The 23,683-nt window shown below is 32.8% G+C and overlaps 1 protein-coding gene across 10 annotated transcripts; it reads left to right on the plus strand.

Moving 5' to 3' along the window:
- Window positions 1-265: 265 nt before the first annotated feature.
- On the plus strand, window positions 266-22,975 carry LOC143247645 (WD repeat-containing protein 31-like). 10 transcript variants are annotated; one of them, XR_013026631.1, is made up of 12 exons: window positions 266-390; window positions 2,809-2,920; window positions 3,555-3,733; window positions 6,233-6,307; window positions 10,374-10,515; window positions 11,399-11,499; window positions 14,158-14,225; window positions 15,708-15,849; window positions 17,445-17,610; window positions 19,328-19,400; window positions 20,605-21,174; window positions 21,244-22,975. XR_013026631.1 is itself a non-coding variant. In XM_076496004.1 (11 exons), exons 6-11 carry the CDS (start codon window positions 11,443-11,445, stop codon window positions 20,696-20,698), a joined length of 600 nt encoding a protein of 199 aa, XP_076352119.1. In that variant the 5' UTR covers window positions 266-390; window positions 2,809-2,920; window positions 3,555-3,733; window positions 6,233-6,307; window positions 10,374-10,515; window positions 11,399-11,442; the 3' UTR covers window positions 20,699-22,975. The 10 variants fall into 10 exon arrangements, 8 of the variants coding, with proteins under 8 accessions (XP_076352119.1, XP_076352122.1, XP_076352128.1 ...); XR_013026632.1 differs by having other exon boundaries at window positions 270-356; window positions 3,555-3,673; XM_076496004.1 differs by having other exon boundaries at window positions 20,605-22,975.
- The last annotated feature ends 708 nt before the right edge of the window (window positions 22,976-23,683 follow it).

A 23,683-nucleotide genomic window follows, 5' to 3' on the forward strand; every position in this document is an offset into this window, starting at 1 on the left:
TTCTTGAAATTTATTTTGCGTTTTTTTCCAGTTGTTACTTTTAAATTAACATTCTAAAATCTGAACTCATTTTAAACAAATATGGGTAGGTACTAAGATTTTATTTTTTATTTTTATGAATAAAACTTATATTCATCATACTTATAATTAACAATAAAACATATTAAGTTATTTAGAAGCAATTGATAATCCAAATATATCTTACGCAACATAAGCCACTTTTTTTAATATTTCTTTTATTATTATGTTGTAATTCAATAGGTGGCGAATTTTTCTTTTGTTTTGTTTAAGTAAGCTGTAACAGTTGTTTTAAGCGTGTTGCGGGATTAGGGAGAAGTGAAAGTTAATGATTGGAAGTATGTTAATTAAATTACCGGACACTTGTCAAAGGTAGTTCTTTGTTAGCAACACATTGAAATTGTTAACACTTTCTAGAATTACATAACATGTTAGTAATTTATATGTTTTAAATATCAACTTTTGTTTACTCACTTTATTCTAGACGTAGTACTAGTACTTGTGGGATGACAAGTTTCGATTTCGTCTTTATTATACATTACAATGAGAAATAGTAAGACTAAACCTCTGTGCTATATTCTGTAGTCTAAGTAGCAAGTTAGGTGCTGTTTGTTTGTTTGTTTTTCGTAATTTCACAGTGAGATCTAAATTTTGGTGTTCCAAATTCTTTATATTGTACAATTTAGTTATTTCCAAAATTAAAGGTCAACAGCTATGTATCTGTACAACTTGGACTCCAGGTTCCAACTACCCGAGAGATTTAATCATTCATGTCATGTTTCAAAACCTTAACATTTGAAATTTAGTAGAGGTACGATTACAAATACCCAGAAGTTTGACGTTAAAAGCAAACTATTATAATTTACTAATTATACCTCTCGATTAATCATTGGTGTGAGTAAGAAAATAAACAAAAGTTCAAGCACTAATCCCGGAGGCACTACTAGTGGTATAATAGTAACAAATGTCCTTGCTAGATTAGACACCTTTTTATTTCTCCTATCCAACCATCCTACAATTCATTTAACTAGTCCTTCCTCAAACCCTACTAAGTTGAATTTTGTAAATAATTTTGTAGTGTGTCACTTTGTCAGTAGTTTTTGAAAATTCAGTGCATCAATATGTGCTTTTTCCATCACTCATAACAGTTCATTTTTTAATTAAAAGACAAATGATTAGAAAGACACACTTCTGCTTTGGTTAATCCAAGTTTTCTCTCTCTTTTGTAGTGTCACATTTTACTAAGTGGTTTTGTAAAGCTTCTTTTACCACGCAACAACTTTCCCTACTAAAGAGTTAAGACTAATTGTCGATGGTCTTGGAATTTTACACTTTCAGATTCCTCTGTTTCTTTCTTTTCTATTGGACCAGAGCTGGGAAGAACCTAATGTATAATTATATTACAATGTGAATCCAATGATCCATGGTTCATGTCTCACTGTGCAAAAATTCTGTTGAAATTTTGGTGCTGTTGAGATTTCATTAGAGTGACAGTTATATACATGTAAAAACGGCTCGTTTGGGTTGAGAAAATATTTTACGTGGAGGAGCAAACAACATTTCCACCTTATTCGGTCATCGTGAACCTGACAATGACCAAAGAAGGTCGAAACATTCACTCCTCTACGTAAAATATCTTCTCAACCCAAATGAACCATTTTACATGTATATTTCTCCACAAGTGGGTTTTCTCGACATCACTGAGAGTGACAGTTAAATCACAATTTTATAAAAGTAGGTCAAGAGTTTGTGGTTGTAATGCTCTCTCTCTTGTTATCAGTTCGAAATTGGGCACTGTATAGATGGCTCTTGTGTAACTTTGCACAAATATTCAGAAGGAAAAAAGCCTTTAAACATATTATATAAGTATAGAATCTGTTCTTTATCTTCAAGAAAATATTCATAAAAAAATTATAAATTTCTACCATAACTTTATACCAGCTGTCTACATAAGCACTATTTGAGCCCTCCACACTTCATTAGATATGATTTCAATGAAAACAAACTGTCATAGCACATTTGGTAGATTTAAGAACTACTATTTCTTTTTTAACCTTTTTGTTTATTTGTATAGATGGTAAGATAACTTTCTCCAGCCCTAAAACTCAGTTAACCCCTTTTTTTTTTGGAATAATGTTTTCAAAGGAATGATCAACTTTGGAAAGAATATTCTGTTTTTTGTTCTTTGTGGTACTTTCCTAAAAACTAGATGAATTCTCAAAATTCACTCTTTCATACCTTTTATTCCATTAGTTATGGTCTGCCAGTGACTTATAAGGCTAAAAACCAGGTTTTGATACCCATAGTGGACACAACATAGATAAGCCTTTTTTTACCTGTATACTTAAATATAAACAAATAAACATTTGTGAATACTGGAAATGACTGTTATTTCAGAATTACTAACAGCAGCCAGAGCTTCCATTTTAAACATCTGGGATTAGTTCCCAGTCACCACGCCAGAGGGAGATTTCAGCTGTAGTATATAGTTTTACAATGAAAATCTTAGTTACTTTAACAAGTTGTATGAAATAGTCTGTGTAGTTTTGAAATTTGAACTACCCAGTCCTCGGTTAAGAAACGCAGCCACTGATAGACAGAAGAAGTAGAATTATTTGCACACCAGATTTATTGTTTATATTTTTTTTATACGAATCTCCATTTTCAATCTATTCTGACCATAAAAAAAATAGAAAAGATATATTTTACCAAACACATCACTTGGAGTACAATACACAATCTGTAACTCATCTAAAAGAAACTAATAAATCTGCTTCTACTGTTTTTCAGAATGGATTGTTTAGTTGTTCATTAACTTGGAAGTAATATTCACCACAGAAATGCAGCATTTGAATGAACTTAGTAAGTTTGTAAGAAAGAAGACTTCATCTGTATTTCAACGGTAAATATGTTTGCTTTTAGATTCCAATATATCATTTCAGAACTGCTTAATATCAGTATTTCTGTGCTTATATTAGTATTGTTTTTTTTTCACAACTTTGATTCTGTTTTTATCTTGTTAGGAGTTAAAAGAGGCTTGTTTATACCAGGGGTCTCAAGCGTAACAAAATAGTTTATTTGATGTCAAGAATCAATAAATTATACGTGTTGAAAGTTTAGTTTGTTTTGAGAAGAAAATCTGTGTAAAAAATTAAAATTTTATCTAATTTGTAGAAATATTCAGTTTCTAGTGTAAAAAGGCTTAGGTTTTCATTCCCCTTCAGTAAATAATCAAATTTTTATTATGTATGGAGAATGTGGAAATAGATTGAGTCTGTACAAAAACATTGTGATATTATGACATATGAAGAATAAAAGCTGCTTAAGAAGTTGTCTGTGCATAATTTATAAAGTTTATCATTGCAAAACATTTTCTGTTACACAAACAACTTGTTTTGTTTTTTAAAGAAAAACAGGAATTATGAACCTGATATCTAAAATGGTAGAGTGAAAGTTTTAAAACAAAATATTGTCTTTTTGAGTTAGAAAAAAATAAATGATTTACAATATATGATTATTCTTTTTTCAATCTTTAGGTCCAAAGCCTGTTCGGTCAGTAAATAATAATGTTTTGCCACCTGAAGTTGAGCCAAAACAAGTGTCGTGTTTGTGTCTGACAGATGATTCAACATTTGTGTATAGTGAATCTGATGGGGTAAGAGAGTGTTTGTGTCTGACAGATGATTCAACATTTGTGTATAGTGAATCTGATGGGGTAAGAGAGTGTTTGTGTCAAGAGTAAAATACGACCATTGGCGTGATTTTGCCTTTAGTAAAAATACAGATATTGTTGAATGAATATTCTGCCTTATTGTAAAACAACACAACGTGGTTGAAGGATGAATTAAGTTACTGTATGTAACCTTGAACATTCTGAGTGCGATAGACGATGGTAAAAAGTCATTTATTTGCGTTACTTATATGTGTGCTTCAATACAGTATGTATTTAAAAAAAAAAAAATTTGCGTTACCTTATTGGGGGTGGTCCACTTTAAAGTATTGAATTAAAGTGGATGTAATTACATGTGTAGAGAACGTGCTTCATTGTATGTTTGAGCTCTGTGTTCCATGACAAGTTTGTCCCCTAGTGGCACAGTAGTATGTCTGCAGGCTTATAATGCTCAAAATCAGGTTTTGATACCTGTGGTGGGCAGAGCACATGTAACCCATCATGTTCTGTGTAGCTTTATGCTTAAATAAAAACAAATTCGTGAAAAGTTTTGTCTCTCAAATCTTATAATGTACAGAATGCAACCATGTATATAAATGCCATGCTGACCTGAATTGGTGCCCTTTTGAACTCCCACACAAGTAGTACATAGTTGGATTTTGCTGGATACAAAGACAAATAAACCAGAAGTAGTTGATAGTCCAAGCTGCAAACAGGTCCACTCACATTAATGGCTGCCATCCAGGTAATGTATGGTGAAAAGACATGTATCACAAACGGTTTTGAAAGAGGCAAAATTTCTTTTTCTTGTCCACTTTGTAGTAGCAGCAACAAGCTACAACAGAGCAGTTTTTATCTGCCAATCAGAAGACCAGGAACACTGGTGGCTTGAATCCTCAAGTGGAGGAATGACCGCCCCCCCATCCTAAGTTAACCCCTAATAAGCTGTCACTGTGTTTTTGTCTGTTATGTTCCATGTCTGATATGTGAAGTTTAATCTGTTCTGGACAATAGTCCTTTGTCTAAATAAAGATTTTCATGAAAGTTGTTCTACATGTAGACCTCATTATTACAGAAATCAAATTATTTTTTTCATGACAGCAGATAAATCTGATAAAATTGTTTCTGATTTATTTCTAAAAAAAAAAAAAAGTTAGATTCCTTGAATATTGGACAATATGTTTTCTGCAACCAACTAAATACCACTTTAGTATATTGTATACAGCCATCAATTAATGCCATTAAATTAAGTGTTAGAACTATGAGCCTAAAAGGTACTGCACTGTTCTAGTAACATAGTATTTATTACCCAATTTTGTTTTACACACAGAAGGATATTCAGGTTAAAAAGTGATTTCTCAGGGTTGCAATGTCTCTCTAGCCCAGTTATTAGGCTTAAAGTGTTTTCTACCATCAAGGGCAACAAGATGTGTTTGGAATAAGGTAAAAGCAATATGTAGGAGTAAGAATCAGTTAAATATGAAACATATTAAAGAAATTTCTTTGTTTTTAATTTCATCGCCCAGGGTGAAGAGAAACAAAAGTTTCTGAGCATCCAGGGTTTGATTTTCAGGCCCCAAGTTATTTGAGGCTTAAAAGATATTAACACTGAATTTCTGCCAGGAACTTGTTGTTACATATCAAAGTTTAATGAAGAAATTGACCAGTGTTTATTTTCAAAATATCATAAATAATAAAAATCATATTTTGTTTCTTAATGGTAACCTTTTCTGTGATTTGCTCAAGATACCTCCATGTTTCAATAAATATTTGCCCAAGTTAATTTGGGAAAATCACTTCTTGACATGTTTTTAATTATTTACCCAATTTATCATATATTATGGTAACTGCTATTTTTTTCGTTCACTTTTCACCTGCTCTCCCCAAAGAAAAAAACAAATCCAGAAGCACATAGACTTAGCATGCTGTCATAACTTACAGATAGTATTCACTTTTACAAACTGTTTATATTGTTGTGGTAAGTTGAATGTTTTAGAATACAGTTGGGTGTAAGTTAAGCCTTAGGAGTTCACAACCACAAGTTAACTATTTTCTGCCTCACTGTGTTGTAGTATTGGCCTTTACTTTGATTCATGCTGGGGGTTCTAGGTTAAACTTCTGGTAAGAATACACTACTTTTCAACAGTTTTCTAGTTGTTACAATGGTTAGCCTTGGGCGAAGAATACAATATATGCACTCTGTTGTAGATTGAGAATACATTGAATAATTAAAAATAGAGAACAGAAGATAGAAATGGCTTAAATAATAATACTATCTCTCACCTTTTTTTTTTGGCAAACCCACATCTTGGTAATACATACAAACCTTATTTTTACCTGTCAAACATTTCTTAGTTTAACTTGTGAGTTTCCAGTGGCTCGACTGTGTGTCTGGTTGTTTATAACATTAAAAATCAGGTTTTAATAATTTACTATCATGTTATAAACACATTTGTTATTAATAAGTAGTTTTTGATTCAAAGTTGTACAAAATTATCTATAATGTCATCTTAATTTTCATTTATTAGATTATTTTATTTCCAGATAGTCCTGCTGGCGGACACTGAAAATTTTGAAGTTTTGAAAAGATGGTCTTTTCACAGCTTAGAAGTAACTAAGGTTGGTTTAACCAGTCATGATATTTTCACTTATTAAGTTTTATCAGAATAAATCAGGGAGACCCTGTGTTTGTAAGAGCTTTTTTTAATGTATTAACACCTTAAGTACAATGATGTGATAAGTCTTTTGGAAACACTGCTTGCCTTTGCATCACAATATACCTGCTCATGCCATAAGCTATGAACAATGCTACCACCCCTACATGCATAGTTAGACCCTAACCCTCCACCAATAGGAGACATCCTTTATGTGGAGTAATCTCCACAGGCACTAGTGTGTAAATCCAGGCCTCAAGTCCTTTCTTCACTGACTGTGTTAAACTTTCATTGATATTCATCGTGTAGCTTTTCTTAAGTTCTTGCTTAGGTAAAAGAACAGTACTAGATTTTAAACTATTAAGCTAGAACTTTGGGTTCTCTTCCAGTTGATTCTCTTTTAATCAACCTTGTACTTTTGATACACCTGTGGATTTGTCTGTTCTTGTTGTTTAATCACATTGGGATCTTTTTTACTTGACCCCATACAATCCTGGACATCCCTATTTTCCAACCTTTTATTTGCAGTCGTTCTTGGCTTAAAATTCAGGTTGTGGGCTCCTTCTAGTTGCATGTGTGTGTCTTTATATCTGTGGTGAGTGTAGTCCAGGTGTGATGGCACTTTGTGTTTAATGCCAACCATTCTACAACCACATCATTTTACTGCTTGTTTACTGGTGAGATACAGTTCTAGACATCTAATCCTTTTCCATCATCTGCACCCTAGGGACAAGGTTTCTCTGTCTCTTCATCCTTGAGCTGATGACTATTTGTAGGCTTTTCATCATATTTTGTATTGTTTTCCATTCTCCTTATGAGCCATTCAGACATGTTATTTCTTCCTTCTCCTGAGAGGGAAGCTCTTACTCTTTAGACCTTCTCTTTTAGGTGTATGATCAATGAGGCTGTAGTGTCAGTATCTCAGCTAAGCCTGGAGAGAAAGGGGCGTTTTCCATCCTCTGGTGCAGTTACGCTACAGAAAGTCCTTTACAGCTTGAATTACTGTAGTTTTTTACCTTACTGCTGTACACTAGATGTAAACATTGGTTTTATGCTATTTATGTTTTATTTTAAACTTTGTTTTGTTTTACCTTAATTTCCTTTCATGAATTTTCCTAAATTTACTTTAATTTTAACTTTTTACTGGATGTTTGGCACAGATAGCCTAGCTGGTTTGTGCCATAAAACACTAAATCAACCAACCAACCATCCTCTGGTGTTTTCAATGGCTATCCTATCATCATTATATTTCCACTTCTCTTCTACTACAGCTTCCACTCATTTGATGTTCCAAACTACACTGTATGTCTGGTGTGGCTCAAACATTTACTGTCTGCATTAGGCATATTTCATACCCTTTTATTCATAAGAGCCATACCTTGCTTCGATTCTGGCCTCAGGGACAGATTTAACTTCTTCATGAACTGTCCCAAAGTTTGACTGAATGTTTTCTCAGTTTATCTTTTTTTGTTTTTCCTGTACAGTTGTTCTGACCCAGATTGTTTCTTCCATCATCAAGGATGGATGGAGGCTTTTTTTAGCTGTGAGTATACGTTTGTTAGCACAGTGTCTCGAAAACAGCTGAATGGATTTGGATGAAAGTTGTTATACATTTAGACTGCAACCCTACTTGGGAGTGATTAGCTTTTGAGCGTCAGGGTCACAGCAAGGCCATGAAAATCCAAAGACTCCTTACTTGTTAAAACGGGGACCAATTGTTCACACTATTTTTGCCATATAGCTCAGTAAAAAATGATCAGATTTCCATCAAACTTGGCAGACACATATAGAATATTATTTCTTATTGTGCTGCCAAAAAAGGTCTGTGTCTGTCGATAACAAGGACTTAAATACATGTTTTAAATTTTCTAAGTGCCAAATATAAACCAACAATGAGTGTCAGAGGTATGCACTCTACTAAGTGCTCCAGTAGCTTCCTTTGTTCTGGATGTTCTGTTTATTATGTGTTATTCTGCAAGACCTCTTCAGTGATGACTACACACACATACATGTATATATATTCCAAAAAGCAATGACAGCATCAGGTGTATGCCTGCTTTACACCTGGTTTGGGCTTCCTGTCTTTAATTGTGGTAGCCAGTTGCCTTTTCTGTTTTTGTGGGACCTAATTCCAGATTATTGTGTCAGATGACAATGGTTTATGCACCTCTGTGGTATTCTTCCACATGAAAGTACCTCCCCCCCAACTTATTCTGCTGAAATATGGAAAAATCCTTGTTTCTCCAATTTCATCCCATTGAATAAGTTTCCATGAAGAATTTCTCATAGGGTGGCAAAATCTTAGTGATATGAGACTTAGTAGACACACCCCTCATTTATGAAACAGAACTAGGGTGTGCCATGGTAGTGTTGCACAAGGCACCCCACTGCAATAAGAACCAAACCATTCCAAGTGGTTGTGCTTCAGTTGGATGGGTTTTGGGTTTGGCTTAAGACACAATACAATACTACTCGCTATACCTCATTCATTTTGTTAATTCTCTAATATGGAATGGTTTGACTGTTAGTCCAACCCATGTTGGACACTGATACTCAACTTTCCAGCTGCAAGATGATGGATGGCTGAGGATTCTGCCATTCCAGCTACTTTAGTGACAAATTAGCACCCAGAAAAGATTCTTAAGACAATGTCTTTTACTGTAACACCTCTATTTGGCAAATCATATTACCTCTTGAGGTGGACACCATCTCACACTACATCTTCCTTGTCACACTCCATGGGCTTTCCCTTCATGATGCTGAATTTATAAATGAGCTCATTGTTATAACCTCTGTGCACTGACCTCTCCACCATCTTCAGTGTAAGATTCTACCTCTTTGTGGTGCAGAAAGTTGAGATTTGTTTCTGAAGTTAACATCTTCCATACTACAAATGGATACCTACCTCTCTAAACCATCTTCTTCTCTACTGTAAATAAAATGTCTTCCTCTCACTGTTGGAAGGTTATTATTTAAGGATGGTTATAGCAAATATATTTCTATTCTTTTGTGTGTTAATAAAGCAGTTAAAGTATATACTTTATCATGATAAGGGCAGTTTCAGATGTTAAAAATTGTGTTAACCATTGATGAAAAAGGATCTTATTCATTATATGATTATTATATGGTGATTGTAGAATATTGTCCACTTTGTGAACCATCCTAAGCTACTTACTATCTGCTTTACCCATTTTAATATTTTGTAATAAATATTTTTTTAAAGAAATATAATTAGTTCTACATATACAGATTCATCAAGTGTTTGTAGCTTTTAATATAGATTACAAACATGGAATGGACTTCTGACACAGGTGAAGATTATTAAACAAACCATTCTTGTAGTTCTACTAAACTACCTTTAAAGTCATATATTAGATAAAACATCACACAGATCCTTACTGAATTACTTGAGAGTATTTTTTTTAGTTGAATGTGGCATGGTCTGGTGGTTAGGCCCTCTAGTTACAATATGAAGATCATGAGTTTGAATCACCATCACTGAACCTACTTGTTTTCTCAGCCCTGGTGGCATTATAAAGTGGTGATCAATTCCACTATTTATTGGCAAAGAGTAGCCCAAGAGTTTGTGGTTGACCCGTCGTCTTCTCTGCTGTTTATCACTTCTAAATTGGAGACGTCTTGTGCAGATGGAAAATTTCTGAAACAAAAAGAAACTGTTTCTAATACCTGCATGTTACTGAATAACTCAGATAGTTGGTGTTCAGTGTTAGATTAAATAGACTATTATGATATGTACAAAGATCCATAGGTTAGAATACACTTCCTAAACTGATATCAGTTCACCTAGAAAAAAAAAACACACTAAAATAACTTATTTATTGTGCACTGAATGTTTATTTTTGTAACTGAACCAAAAAAACTGGAAAGACAACAGAACGTACAATCACTTATAGTTTTTAATAGATATTTCCTATGCATAGTTCATGCTTTTAGTCATTATAAAACTAAAGCAACGGCAACTTGAGAAACGGAAACAGCATTTTGTTAATCTGCAGACTTATTTTTTACAGCTTGTTTATGGTTGTGTGATTCAACACGCTTTTAGTGCATCAAGAGACAAATCCGTGATAGGTTGGAGAACTGATCGAGATGGAAAGAGTCAAGTATTTGTTGGTCATCAGCTAGTGGTCACAGGTCTGACAGTCAGTCCAGGTAATGTGAAAGTGCAAAGCAGTTCTCTTTGATAAATTTTCTAGTGAAGAATGTTCAAAGTATGTTAGTAACAGAAGTTTAGGATCAATGAATTATGAGATTTTTACATATTTAAAAACAGCTGGAATGTGTAGAGAAAGCACTAACAGAGGAGTGAACAATGATTCAACCTTATTTGGTCATTGTCAGGTTCATTCCTCTGTTAGTGCCTTCTCTATCCATTCCAGCTGTTTTTAAATATATAATTTTCTCTACAAGTGGGTGTTCTAGTCATTATGGATTATGAGATTCTTGTTTTTATCAAACTGTTGGACTGAATGAAAGTTTTCATAACAATTGCACAAGTTTCAACTATAGATACCATCCATGGTTTTTTGTTCCTTAGGATACGTCCCGAATGAAACTTTTTTCTACATGTTGAAGATGTGAAGATGTCAGATTTAAGTTAACTTTATCTGTCTGATTCAAGTTTCATCTTGTCTTTTCAAACTCAGTGATAGAAACAAAACATTTCTATCCATGATAAGAGTTTTGTCAGTATTTGGTAAAGCCACTTTTATTGTTAAGAGGATTTAATTTGGAATTTACTTTTTAACATTTTAAATAAGGTGGAAAAGAGAGAGTTGAAGGTTATTTTATTTTAAATTTTTATAGACATTTTAAAATTTCTCTTTTCAGTAGAATTAATAGTAATTTTTGACTTGTAGAAATCTATAGTTGAACAAGAATTGTTGATGGTAAGTATATATATATAAAATTATCACTCCTGGTATTGAAATAATTGTGATTTATATGAAGTAGTTCTAAAAACAGTTTCATTCTGTAAAAATAAAAGTGTTTAAATATTTGTATAAATAACACTAGCTGCTAATTATTATTTCAGACAACCAACTTCTGTGTACTGGATCAAGAGACAACACCGTTCGTATGTGGGATGTTTCTACCAGCCGATGTATTTGTTGCAACCAGTCATCAAGAAATCTTGTAAATGTTTGAACTCAGTTTATTAGTGTGTGATGAGATATAGGTGACAAGGTTCAAAGTTCAGTATCAAGAACGTTTGAAGAGGATTTTGGCTTCTTGATTTCATTTCACTTTTATTTTTGTGTGTAGTGTTGTGGTTCTGTCTTCTGTACTTATATTGCAGGCAATGTTTTTTCTGCATAAGTGGACCTTTTGTGTTCCTGTCCTCTGTGGCCAGATGTTAGGGTGTTCTTCTCTCAATCTGAGGGTTGTGAGTTCAAATCCCCTTGCTGCCAAACATGCTCACCCTTACTTCTGTGGGGACATTATAATGTGATGGTAAATTCCACTATTCATTGTTAAAAGATTAGTCCAAGGGTTGCCAGTGGATGGTGATGACAAACTGCCTTCCCTCTAGTCTTGCACTGCTAAATTAAGGATGGCTAGTGCAGATGGTTCTTATGTAACTTTTGCAAAATTTAAAAACAAACCTATTCTTTGTAACCAGTTCTCAATATAACAAAAGGATGTGAATCAATTTAATCATATAAATACTAGATAACTTCCAATTCTTTAGAATCCTGAACATAAGAGAGGAATATATGACATAAATATTTGTTATGATTCAAGCTACCACTTCTGTGTCTCAGGGCAGCTTGTATGAGTATTAACAGTTACTATTAAAGCAGAGAGCAACGTTTCGACCTTCTTAGGTCATCTTCAGGTCGAAACGTTGTTCTCTGCCTTATTAGTAAGTGTCAATACCCACACCAGCTGCCCTGAGACACATTTTTACTTCAAGTGGGTTTCTTGTCATTACAAACTACCACTTTTGTGTTATCTGTGCAGGTTAGCAGTTATTCTCTATAGCACTATTTGGGTGTTTTTTAATGTGAAATTTCACATTTCTCTTTCAACATTACTTCATATTGTAATGGCCTCTTGTATTAACCTAAAACCATACTGATCATGCTTCGCAAGATGTTTATTCCAACACAGTTCGACACAAATTTACGTTGTTGTATGTGTGTCATTACAATTCATTTACTTCATTGTAAAACAACAACAACAACAATACATTTTGGACTAAGGTTTTGAAAGGCATAAATAAATACATTCATTTTTTGGAGTGTGTGTGTGTGTTGGAAGAAGCTAATGACATCTGGCATTGACAAAACTTGAACTGGCTTAACATGGCTTGGTGGTTAATGCGTTCAACGTGGCTTAGTGTTCAACTTGCACCCTTTGGTAGTGGACTTAAACGTCAATGGAAAAAAATTTCTTCCCTTTTATATTCATGAGGGCATTACAATGTGACAGTTAATGCCACTCTTCACAATGTGAATCAAGGGCTAGCAGCGGGTGTTGACTAATGCAGGTAGTTCCGAAATAGCTCTGCACGAAATCTACTGACAACAAAGATCATAACTGACTCTAAATACTTTTGGGTTTATACAATTGAGTTATTTTTCCTGAATTGTTTTCTTTTTTTTAATAATGGTTAGAAATGTTAGAGGAAAAAAAACAAACAAATTCAAAACTGTTTAAAACTAGTTTTTGAAAGAGACACTTCAGTTTTAGTGTTTATACTAAGAAATTCGTGTTGTGACATCAGTTCATTGTAGAACAAGAAACTAAATATCTGTATGTGTTTTATTTCAGCTTTGATAGTAAACAGTTTGATAACTTCCTGTTAAAAACTGTAGCTGTTGAGAAGAAAAATTTCTTAGAACTATTTTTACTTGTTTCTCTATCTCATCATTCTAAGTATTTGGTTATTCATTTGCTGAATGATTATATATATAATCCTATATATCACTTATAAGCTGATAGAACATCTAATGTAAAGTAAATGTGGTTATCCATACAGTTGAAAAAGGCACAGAAATGAAAGAATAGGCTAAATATTTGTCAAATTTTATATATATATACATCTTTGAATAATGGCATTTCGAACCAGCACTCTTCATCAGGTCATAAAATTTGGAACAGCAAAGCAAATATGATTAACCACATAGCTGACAAAGGCACAGAAATTATGGAATAGGTTACAAAATTACGGAGTTTTGTACATCTTTGGAAAAGATGACGTTCCAATCTTCGTCAGATTGTGAAGCTTGGTACAGAGTGTTTGTTCTGAGCTTTACGATCTGGTGAATTGGTACAGAGTGTTTGTTCTGAGCTTTACGATCTGACGAAAATGCTTAATTTGAAATATCTTCCAGAAACAAAAATATGGGAATCTTTTTGATTTTGTAACCTTCTCTTTGATTTGTTTTTAGTGGCTAGCATGCAGATTGGAAGTTACGTTATTCAAATTTGCATGTGCTACTGAACATGCTCTACTGTTTTAGCTGTAGTGCATTATGAAAGTGATTGTTGATTTTGCTGTATGATTAAGAATAATGGTGTAGGTGGTAGCTGCTACTGTCTGATTTCCCCCTCGTTAGTAAAACTTTCTAAATCGGTCCCAGTTTTGTCTGAACCTAGGGGTCCTTGACCTAGTCATTTAGCTTGTCTTTCGCATCAGGAAACATTCAAGTTTAAGACACCTTGCCATTGTATTATTTTTATGATTTTGTCTACTTGACTGTGTCTCACACATTGAATGTATTTATCGAAAGATAACTTGTGTTACGCGACCCTGGTGACTGATCAGGTACTTGTGATCTTATGTAGGTTACAGACATGCAGTGGGCTCCTAAAAACAACTTTGTTATCCAAACAAGTGAAGACAAGTCAGTACGGTAAGACTACAAAAGCATGCATACATTGTGTGTCCAGCTGTATTTATCTCTCTATTGTATTCTTTCAAACCTTGTTCCCAGTTTAGATTAAATAAAACTATCATACTGTATAATTTTATTAAAGCAATAGTTTCAACTATTCTTTGATAGATTGTTTAGGCAGAGTATTCACTATGAAACTTTGTAGAATGGATGGTAACTACCTGTTGTGGAGACACAAGTGTAGAGAATCACGTTTTGAAAATCTTCCGTCTTTCATGTTCAAGTCTTGAAGACTTTCAAAACGTCATCCTCTATGCTTGTCTCTCCACAACAGGTTGTTGCCATCCATTCTACAAAGTTTAATCAGTTTCAACTATATTTTAAGTTGCTGTTGTCTTCAAGAAGCATTCCAGCTTTTAATTTTGATACATTTTGTGAAAAATTATTGTATGATGAATGTGTAATTAATAAACTTATGATTAGTAACCACACTTAATAGTTATGTAAACAAACAAAATTGAAGACTATAAAAATTATGCTTTTCCTGAGTGATGACAACATTATAACTGGTACTTCATGTTAAATTTTGTACTCCAGTGGTACTTTATTTGTAATGAACATTTTGTACTTCGATCTAACTTCAGGGAAACAGTAATGGTTGTTTGTTCAGGGGAAAAATATTTGATAATCAGTAAGTAAGATACTGTAACATTACATTAAAGTGCCTATAAAGGGGTTTACCATTGATCTCTATGAGTTTGTTTTTGAATACTTTTTGTATTTGCCTTAAAATTTCATGATGAATTCTTTATTTTGGTTTTGATAAACTACTAAGTTTACTCTCCTATTCATATGGTCAAATGAGTGAGAAATTTTTTCTCAAAAGATAATTTTGTGTAGTTTCATTTAATAAAGTAAAAAAAATTTACAAGTGCTATTATTTTATATGTATTTAATGAGTTTGTCTGTTACCGTAAGTTAGCTGAAAGCATGAGAAACAATGTAAAGTTATAGTTTCAGGTCTAAAGATAAGGTTTGTTGGTTTTAAAGCAATGCTGTTTTGTGATACATACATATATACAACTGGCATTTTGTATTCTCTTCCATCTTTAACTTTTTGGATTAATACAAAGTGCAGGGTTTAAGAGCTAGTTACCACAGTGCAATATACGGAGTTGTTAAATGTGTTTCAGTTTTTTAATGTGTGAGCCTATGATACAAAAGCAAGGAAAATAGATTGACAAAGCATTCATAAATTTTGATGTCGCAAATCAAATATTACCCAAACATACATGATTTAAAATGCAGAGAAAGCAATGTTTGAACTACCCTCTTTGAAGAATCTTCTTTTAAAATAAATAAATTTTCTTGTAGATAATCTATTACTTTTCCTCAAGAAATGAATTCTTAAAACCATTTAAGACAGAATTATGGGGTCTCTATTCCAAGCAAATGATTTTTGTGACTGTAGCTGCATTTTATTTATTTTTTCATGTTAAGCATGTGGGACAGTAGGACACTAGAACTATGCAGCATTCTTGGCAAAAAAATGCATATCCAGTCCTCGTGTTCCGTTAGTAGCGACAGCAACTTCTGTATAACTACAAGCGCTGGATTTTCTTCGGAAGGTTGTGAAGTCACAGTACGTACAGAAATACTACTTAATAAACTGCTTTTTATTTTTTAAGTCCCTTCATTTTTATGTGTGTAAAGAGGACAATTATAATATCAGTTTGATAATATAAATATTTGAATTATTATTATAAACTGCTCTCAGTGGAACAGCAGTAAGTTTACAGACTTAAGTTTTAAAGTCTTCCACCTTTCATCTTCAGGTCAGTCACTAACCTGAAAACGAAAGGCGGAAGACTTTCAAACATCGTCCTCTATGCTTGTGTCTCCACAACAGGCAGTTGTCATCCATTCTACAAATATTAAAAACTTATCAAAGATTTTAAAGACACCTAATATTACGTCGTAAAATAAAACTATGAGTTTATTTATTGACAGTATTAAGAACAGTAAAGTTTAGCCTTAACTAAACTAAGGCAAAAAGTGTACACAAGTTGCAGTATTTATCTCTTCGTGGTATATAGGATGTACTTAATAAAGGCTTAGCTAATGTTAGGCCTAAGACAAGTGGACTTTCAGATTTTGATTTTTGTGTCATTCTAGAATTTCTGTACGTAAAGTTATACTGACATAATAAGATACTAACCTGACCCCAGAAATTATTTCTGAGACTTGAAAGGTTTTCAAACCTAAATTCTTCCTTCCCACAAATTTTGTTTTGTAATAAATTATTTGTTTTTATTGTATTGTGTACAACAAGAATAACTCCTATTAAATTGTAAATCCTAACTTGTGTGTGCACCTGTGGTGCTGCATAAGGTTCAAGTTCTACTTTCTGGCAGTGTTGAATCCAAGTTTTTCTTTGTTAATTCTAAAATATCATTTGAGATGCAAAAATTTGTTTTCTACTTGTTCCATTATGTGAAAGAAATAACGCTGACAGCTAGTTAAAACATTTAAGGCATCATGATATTGAATATCTCTCAAACTACTAACAAAAACTTGACAAGTTCTCGTCACAAGAGATCAAAGTGCATGAAATGCTGCTATTCTAATGCACAGGAAATATGTATTGGCCTCGAGAAATAAAATCATTACCAGTGTTATCAGTATATTTCACTTAGTATCACAATAGATATCAAATCTTTTACAGTTCTGAGGACAAAACATTAAACAAGTACCATTTGGTTAATTGGTAGTAGCCAAATCTCTCCAAACAAAGTCAGAAGTTTGTTTTTAATGTTGGGTGTACAAGGTTTTATAAAGTAAATTTTACAGTTCTAATATTATTACAATATATATATATATATATAATCTTTAATATTAGTACTTTATAGTCTATATTTATAGATGTATGTGTTTCTTTAAAAAAAAACCTTGAACAGGTTTAGTTCTGTTTTAGCAATGAATATGACTTCTTTCTTTATGGTCATGTCTTAAGGGTACAGAGACAAGGAATCGTCAACTGTTTTAAGTGCTTTAAATATTTTCTTTTTCCACGTACGTTTTCAGCAACAATCATTTCCATTTATGGAACAAAGAACAGGTTTAAGAAGTGGATTTTAAATATCATAATATATAATGCTATTTTTATATCTTATTGTAATTTACTGTACTATAAACATCCAAGTGTACATCACAGATTGGATATTCCTCTCGTGTTAGTTGTGGGATCTTCGTGAACGTCGTCTCCTTGAGGAGTTTAGACAACATGAGCAGGCTGTAATGGCAGCAACATTTCTACCATTAAAACCTGAGCTATCAAAAAGCAGCCATTTTGTTTCAGGTTCTAAAGATGGGATGATCTGTTTGTGGAACAAAGACAAAATAGGTATGTTTGTTCATTAAATATGTTTTATTTCTTTGGTTCCTTTAACAAAGAAATAATAATAATTAGAATAAAAAATGAAGTTGGTGAAATCATAGAATTATACACTAATGTTACAATGTATATCATCAATGTAATACTAGTACATAAAAATGTCTTGGATACCTTGTATGGAAAGAAAGGTTTATCCCAATTTTCATCCGTTTACCCATTGATTTGTCTTTCTATTTTACATAAAAATGTCCTTTGAGGTTTGAATACGTTTTTGAAACATTTTTTAAAACTGTCTCAAATTGTTTGTGGGCTCACGGTTGTTGATTAAAATGCTGTTAGTAATGTCCAAATCACAAAATGTATCTTCAATATCACACCAATTCCATTAATTATTGCTAGACTTCTGTGCATTTTACTTAGAAAGTGTGTGATTTTATCCAATTATATTCCTTGAGTGCTGTAACAGGCAAGATCCCAAGATCTCTGTGTTACAGAGTGTGGACCCCACAGATATAAAACAGTTTAAAGACGTTTATACGTAAAATATTGGGACCCTCAACTGTTCTAGTTTATTTCTTTTGACTTGGTAGTAGAGGATATCGTCATGTAATAACTCAATTTTCACTGTTCTCAGAACAAGTTTGTCCAACCATGTTTATTCTCTGCGTTTCCCACATATTATATTCATATAGATACCTTTGTGTGTCGGCTAGCTAAACTGATATAAAACCATTGTATCCGAATTAATTTGTATATAGTTTAAAAGCAAAATGTTTTGCTGTGATAATTTCACTTTGTACCTCGTGATTCATTAACGCAAATATCTACAAACAGAGCAGAGTGAGTAAGTCAACCAGTGTATTAACATACCCATTAGCACTAGGTAAAGTAATGAATTGACGTTACAGTTAAATTTATTGATGTAAGAAAAAACACTGAACTAATTAAAGTTAATGTTTATGATTCTTCAAATGATCCAAGTCTGATGAGAAAACTCTTCATTCGATCCACAGAAAAATGAGAAAAAAGTGTTTACATTTGCACACGTGCATAACTTTGAGTTGATGTTACTTTGCCCCTGTTGTAATTAACTAAAAAAAAGGAAATGTAATGCTTAGAAATACAAATCAAACTGTATCAACTGGAATTGTCTTGAAGAACAAGTAATAAAACATCTTTGCTGTTGGAATGTGTTTTAATAATTAGTTAATGATGTTTTAAGGTCTGGGTCATCATTGTGTTTTTTTTGAGGTTGATAAGTAGTTAACAGTAATCAAAAAATTTTCTTCCATCTTTAATTAAGTAGAAGCAGAGAGAAGACTCTATACATTAAGGTTTTATTTAGCAAAGTTTCTACAGTTTTCCATCTATTTGGATCAGTTTTTCTATGAGTAATTTTAACATTGTTTTTACACCTGAGTTGTTTTGGGTTTTTTTCTTGAGATAAATTTTGGTTATTCAAACACCAGATACTTTATCCAGTTTGTGACTAGTGTAAGTGAATGGAGTTTAATATGTCTAAAGGTCTAAAAATAATAGCTTTTAGCTTATTCATCATATAATAGATGGATTGGTAATAAATTACATTTCTACATATGTCCAGCCTCTGTTATTTATAAAGATCTTCCTTTGTAAACACTTAAGTAGACTTGATCTGTTGGAAATGTATTGATATGCTTGGTTTCATTTTGCTTTCCTAAACTCGTGTTGTTTTTTGTGTGCTTAGGGTGTCATGATTCTTGCTTATTGATGGGGAGTGGAAGTGTAACTTCTCTTGACGTTACTGCAGATGAACACAGGTAAGAGTACAGGTTTGGCACGACCATTGGTTATTGCACATTGGTGTGACGTAGCAAATTCAATTTATTGTTATAAGTCCTAGTCTAGGTATAAATAAGATATTGCTCAGACTGTGAGTCATCATGAGCAAAAAATATTTTTCACATTCAAAAAAATTTGTGTCTTATCAACCATTTTCATCTTTATTATTGTAAGGAAATAATTTTATTTATTTATTACGTGTCTACCAACATAATATTACGTGTCTACCAACATAATTTTGGAAATTTCACAACATAAAAGATGCTAGCAAAGGTAAATAAAATATTATTTTTTAACTCGATCTACATACTGGTAAATAAGTTCTCTCTAAGTTCCAGACAATTTTGGTCAATTTTTCACTACAAGATAAAATAAAGGGTGACCTCTGCTAATCTGGAAGAGCTTAATATACCTGAATTATTTATTTATTTCTTCTTTCATAACTACCGTAAACAAACTGGTACAAATTCAATAATGTACTACTTATGTGACAGTGTTCCAGATGATTCAGTTCGACATGGACCAGATGCAACAGTGAAACGTCTTAGGTTTTAACATCCAAATAAAGACATTTTTAAATGAGCCAAAGATTATCCAGTTGTGTTTGATAATTACATATTTTATATATATAGTATGCTCTTAACTTTGTTACATCTTTTTCCTTCTTATGCATGTTTTGCTGAGTTCAGAACTTGTCTCAGCCTACATCCCAGTTTCTTTTTTTTTTATCATTGACTCCCTATTCATCATGTGTGGCCATACAATTAGGGAACTTGACTCATAATCTGAGAGTCACATGTTCAAATCCTGTTCTACCAAACACGTTTGCCCTTTTGGCCGTGGAGGTGTTATAATGTGATGGTCAATCCCACTATTCTTTGATAAAAGAGTAGCCCAAGAGATGCCAGTGGGCGGTGATGACTGGCTGCCTTTCCTCTAGTTTCTTGTTGCTAAGTTAGGGAAGGCTAACTCATGTGCCCATCAGGTAACTTTGTACAAAATTTGAAACAAACATTTGTGCATTTTGGAAAGGTAGTTAGTTTTATCAGTGTGCATGTTTTGTTACCTTAAAGAAGTCTTTTCTACACTGAATTAAACTGTTAGGCATAGTTTAAATTTAAATATACTGATGGTCACGTTCTTGACATATTACTAACAAAAATCTTTTGAAAATTATTACAGGTTACTCATAGGCACTCGTCAACGGGGAGTGTTAGGTCTCGAAATCAACTCGAACTACCGGCTGCTGTCTTGTGCTGAACCCACTAAATTCTAAAGAGTTAATTATAATCTTCAACATTGCTAGTCATTCCATCCTTCCTGCTGAACAGATGTTTCTTTATGTGTGTGTGATACAGCAGTAAGCTATACGTTTGGCACTTACTCTGCACAAGTATTTTCCTACTGAGATAAATGACAGAGAAACCTAATTCAACAGCCGAATCCAGTACAAACTGTTGTATATTGTACTGTCTTACACATGTAGACATACAGTGGTATTTTGTTATAAAGAAGTTATGAACCAGAAGTAATATGTTCTAACTTATGAAATGCAAGTTTATGATGGTACAGCAGGTGTTTTACCAGCCTTAACTAACACATAGTTAATATAAAAAAATATGATATATTAAGTTCCTATATACACTATATTAGTCAGACTAATTTCCACATGCTGTCTTTACAGCAATATGTTTATATACTTAAGATAGTTAACTTGTGAAATTCATTTTTGGATATCCAGAAAGTTGACAGGTACAGAAATTGGTATTAATGTACATTTTAGGCGGGTCCAATATCCCTGGATATCTAGAAATTTGACAGGTATGGTAACACTGCACAACAATTTTTTTTTTTTAAGTTTTGCTGATTGTGACAGGTACCTGGTGGGTATGTACAAATATAATTTTGCTTCATCACATAGGAACTCTGAGAAATAGACAGTTAACTGTGTACCAGCAGTAACGTATTTAATTATGTTTATGTTTCTAATATGCTATTAAGTTCAACATAATTAAAAGTGTTTTGCTCCTGATTTTCGTTTGTATTCGATGTCCAGTGCAGTGTCCAACAGTAGTCAGCAAGCATTGACGAATTCCAGTTGCCCTGATATCATTTTTCCATTGTAGCAATGTCCTGGTGAAACTGAAGATTTCGATGAAATGGTACATGATTGGCAAGTTTGGATGTGATTTTCGGGATCAGCAGCCAAAAATCTATAAAGAACACCCAACAGTGTTCAAGAAGCAAAAACTTTGTTGTGTAGTGTAATTGGTATTAACGTCCATTTTAAGTGGGTCAGATATCCCTGAATAACCAGAAGGTTGACAGATACACTGTTGACTTTCACTTTAATGTTACACAGAGACACTGGATACATTTAAAGTTTAGAAATGACTTTTTGAAATTCAAAGTTCTATAAGACTTGCTAAATGTCCTGTGAATCAGGTAGAATATCTTGGATAGTAATTTATCAGTTGGAGATAACAAAATGTTCTTGGAACTTTTTATTTCAAAGTAAAATGGTTTAATGCAAGCAGAATGTCTTTACTGTTTAAGTATTTCTATTTGTTGTAATAGAATATATTTATTTATTTATTATCATTTAACTTTACAAATTTTGCTAGTACCTGACTGGATCTGTTAAGTTTCTAACAACTATCAAATTGTAGGAGAGGTTTTGTTTTTTCATTTATGGTAATGGTATATTTAGTTACCATGTGTAAATAAATTCATATTGTGGTTGATATTATTTTAAGGTGGAGTTTCTTTTGGAAGAGATTGCTTGAAGAAGTAAAAAAGACCATTATAATTAAAGTGAATTTGTTTTTTAAGTACATGAATGATTATAAATTTTGATGTAAAAAATTTAAACAACAAGAATGGGGAATATTTAAATGGTGTTTTTGGATATCTTTCAATAAAATGTATGAACTACATTATCCAAGCGAAGGGATTAAAACTAGCAGAAGTTAGGATGTTAACCAGATCCGAGTAAAACATCTTTACTGTTCTTTGTTTGTAAGGGACCAGTCAAATATAAGCTTTTTTGTACCCTAAGCCTAGTTCAATTTTGTGTGATGGCAGGAATTATTTCACACCATTTAAGCTGTGTGAATGCTTCTTACTGGCTACTTTCCCTCGTCAGTAGTGATAGCCTTAGTAGCTTTGCCATAAATACAAAATAATACTGTTTATATGCTTCACTTTGACACTAGAGCATATTTATATCTCATACTTTTGTATCTTAAAGGTACTAACAACAGTAAAAAGGAGTTATTGTTAAAAAAATATCAGACAAATTGTTTAGATAGTCTGTGTACCTTTTAAAGTTTGACTGCAAACTTGTTGCTGATTCTTCGTGATATGTTGAAGGAATTTAAAAACGAATTAGCTGTTTTTTTATATTTTTACATTTTAAAGTACCAATTTAAGTTAAAGTGACTTCATAAATTCTTTGTGTTTTTTGTTGGATAATTTGGTTACTAGAATATTTTATGTTAAAACACAAGTAACCATATTTTGTTACTGAGGTATAAGAACATAAACTTGATTCTGAAGTATGTAGTTGTTTTAATTTAGGTACCATCTATTCCACACCCACCAGCCCATACTTAAAGTAAAATTGTATCTCAGAACAGCTGGTATGGGTATTAACACTTTCACTAATAAAGTAGAGAACAACGTTTTGGACCTTCCTAAGTCTACTTTATTAGTGAAAGTGTTAATACCCATACCAGCCGTTCAGCAAAACGTTTTTAAATGGATTTAAATTTTCCCATAGTCTAACATATGAACACAATACGACCTTCGGAGGTCTTACCATTTTCATGATGGAAGATACACTTTCTATTTAATAACCACGGAAAAAGAAAGATAACAAGGAGGAAGTAGCATTTTGTAACAGGTGAGAATCAACATGTGATGAAGGATTGCTAACAAGCTCACCGAGATAGGGAACTTTGGTGCAGGGCTTGTTGTCAGACTACAATAGACACTTTACATTCAAAATCACAGCCTTACTTTTAACAATGGAAGTTTAAATTTTGTCATTAAACTGCTCCATCTACAATTCAGAACAGAAAAATAAAAACTTGAACAGAATTTGGTAGAAAATCATTTATTTAATGAATTACAAATTTTTGATATTGTAATAACTACTTTGACATGATTGATGTGGCTGTTGAGCTTTCACCAATCAAAATACCTAAAAACGCATACAATCAGCATCACCCATGGAAGTCATTCAGTTCTATCTGACTAA

This window comes from Tachypleus tridentatus, chromosome 3 (genome assembly GCF_004210375.1).
Source record: "Tachypleus tridentatus isolate NWPU-2018 chromosome 3, ASM421037v1, whole genome shotgun sequence".
Classification (NCBI taxonomy): domain Eukaryota; kingdom Metazoa; phylum Arthropoda; class Merostomata; order Xiphosura; family Limulidae; genus Tachypleus; species Tachypleus tridentatus.

What these genes read in the sequence shown, in the direction of transcription:
- LOC143247645 (XM_076496004.1), top strand. Translation starts at nt 11,443, where the DNA reads ATGTGGGATGTTTCTACCAGCCGATGTATTTGTTGCAACCAGTCATCA. An exon ending in AGTGAAGACAAGTCAGTACG is followed by an intron (nt 14,226 to 15,707) that starts GTAAGACTACAA and finishes TTTCATGTTAAG; the next exon opens with CATGTGGGACAGTAGGACAC. An exon ending in CGGAAGGTTGTGAAGTCACA is followed by an intron (nt 15,850 to 17,444) that starts GTACGTACAGAA and finishes CTCTCGTGTTAG; the next exon opens with TTGTGGGATCTTCGTGAACG.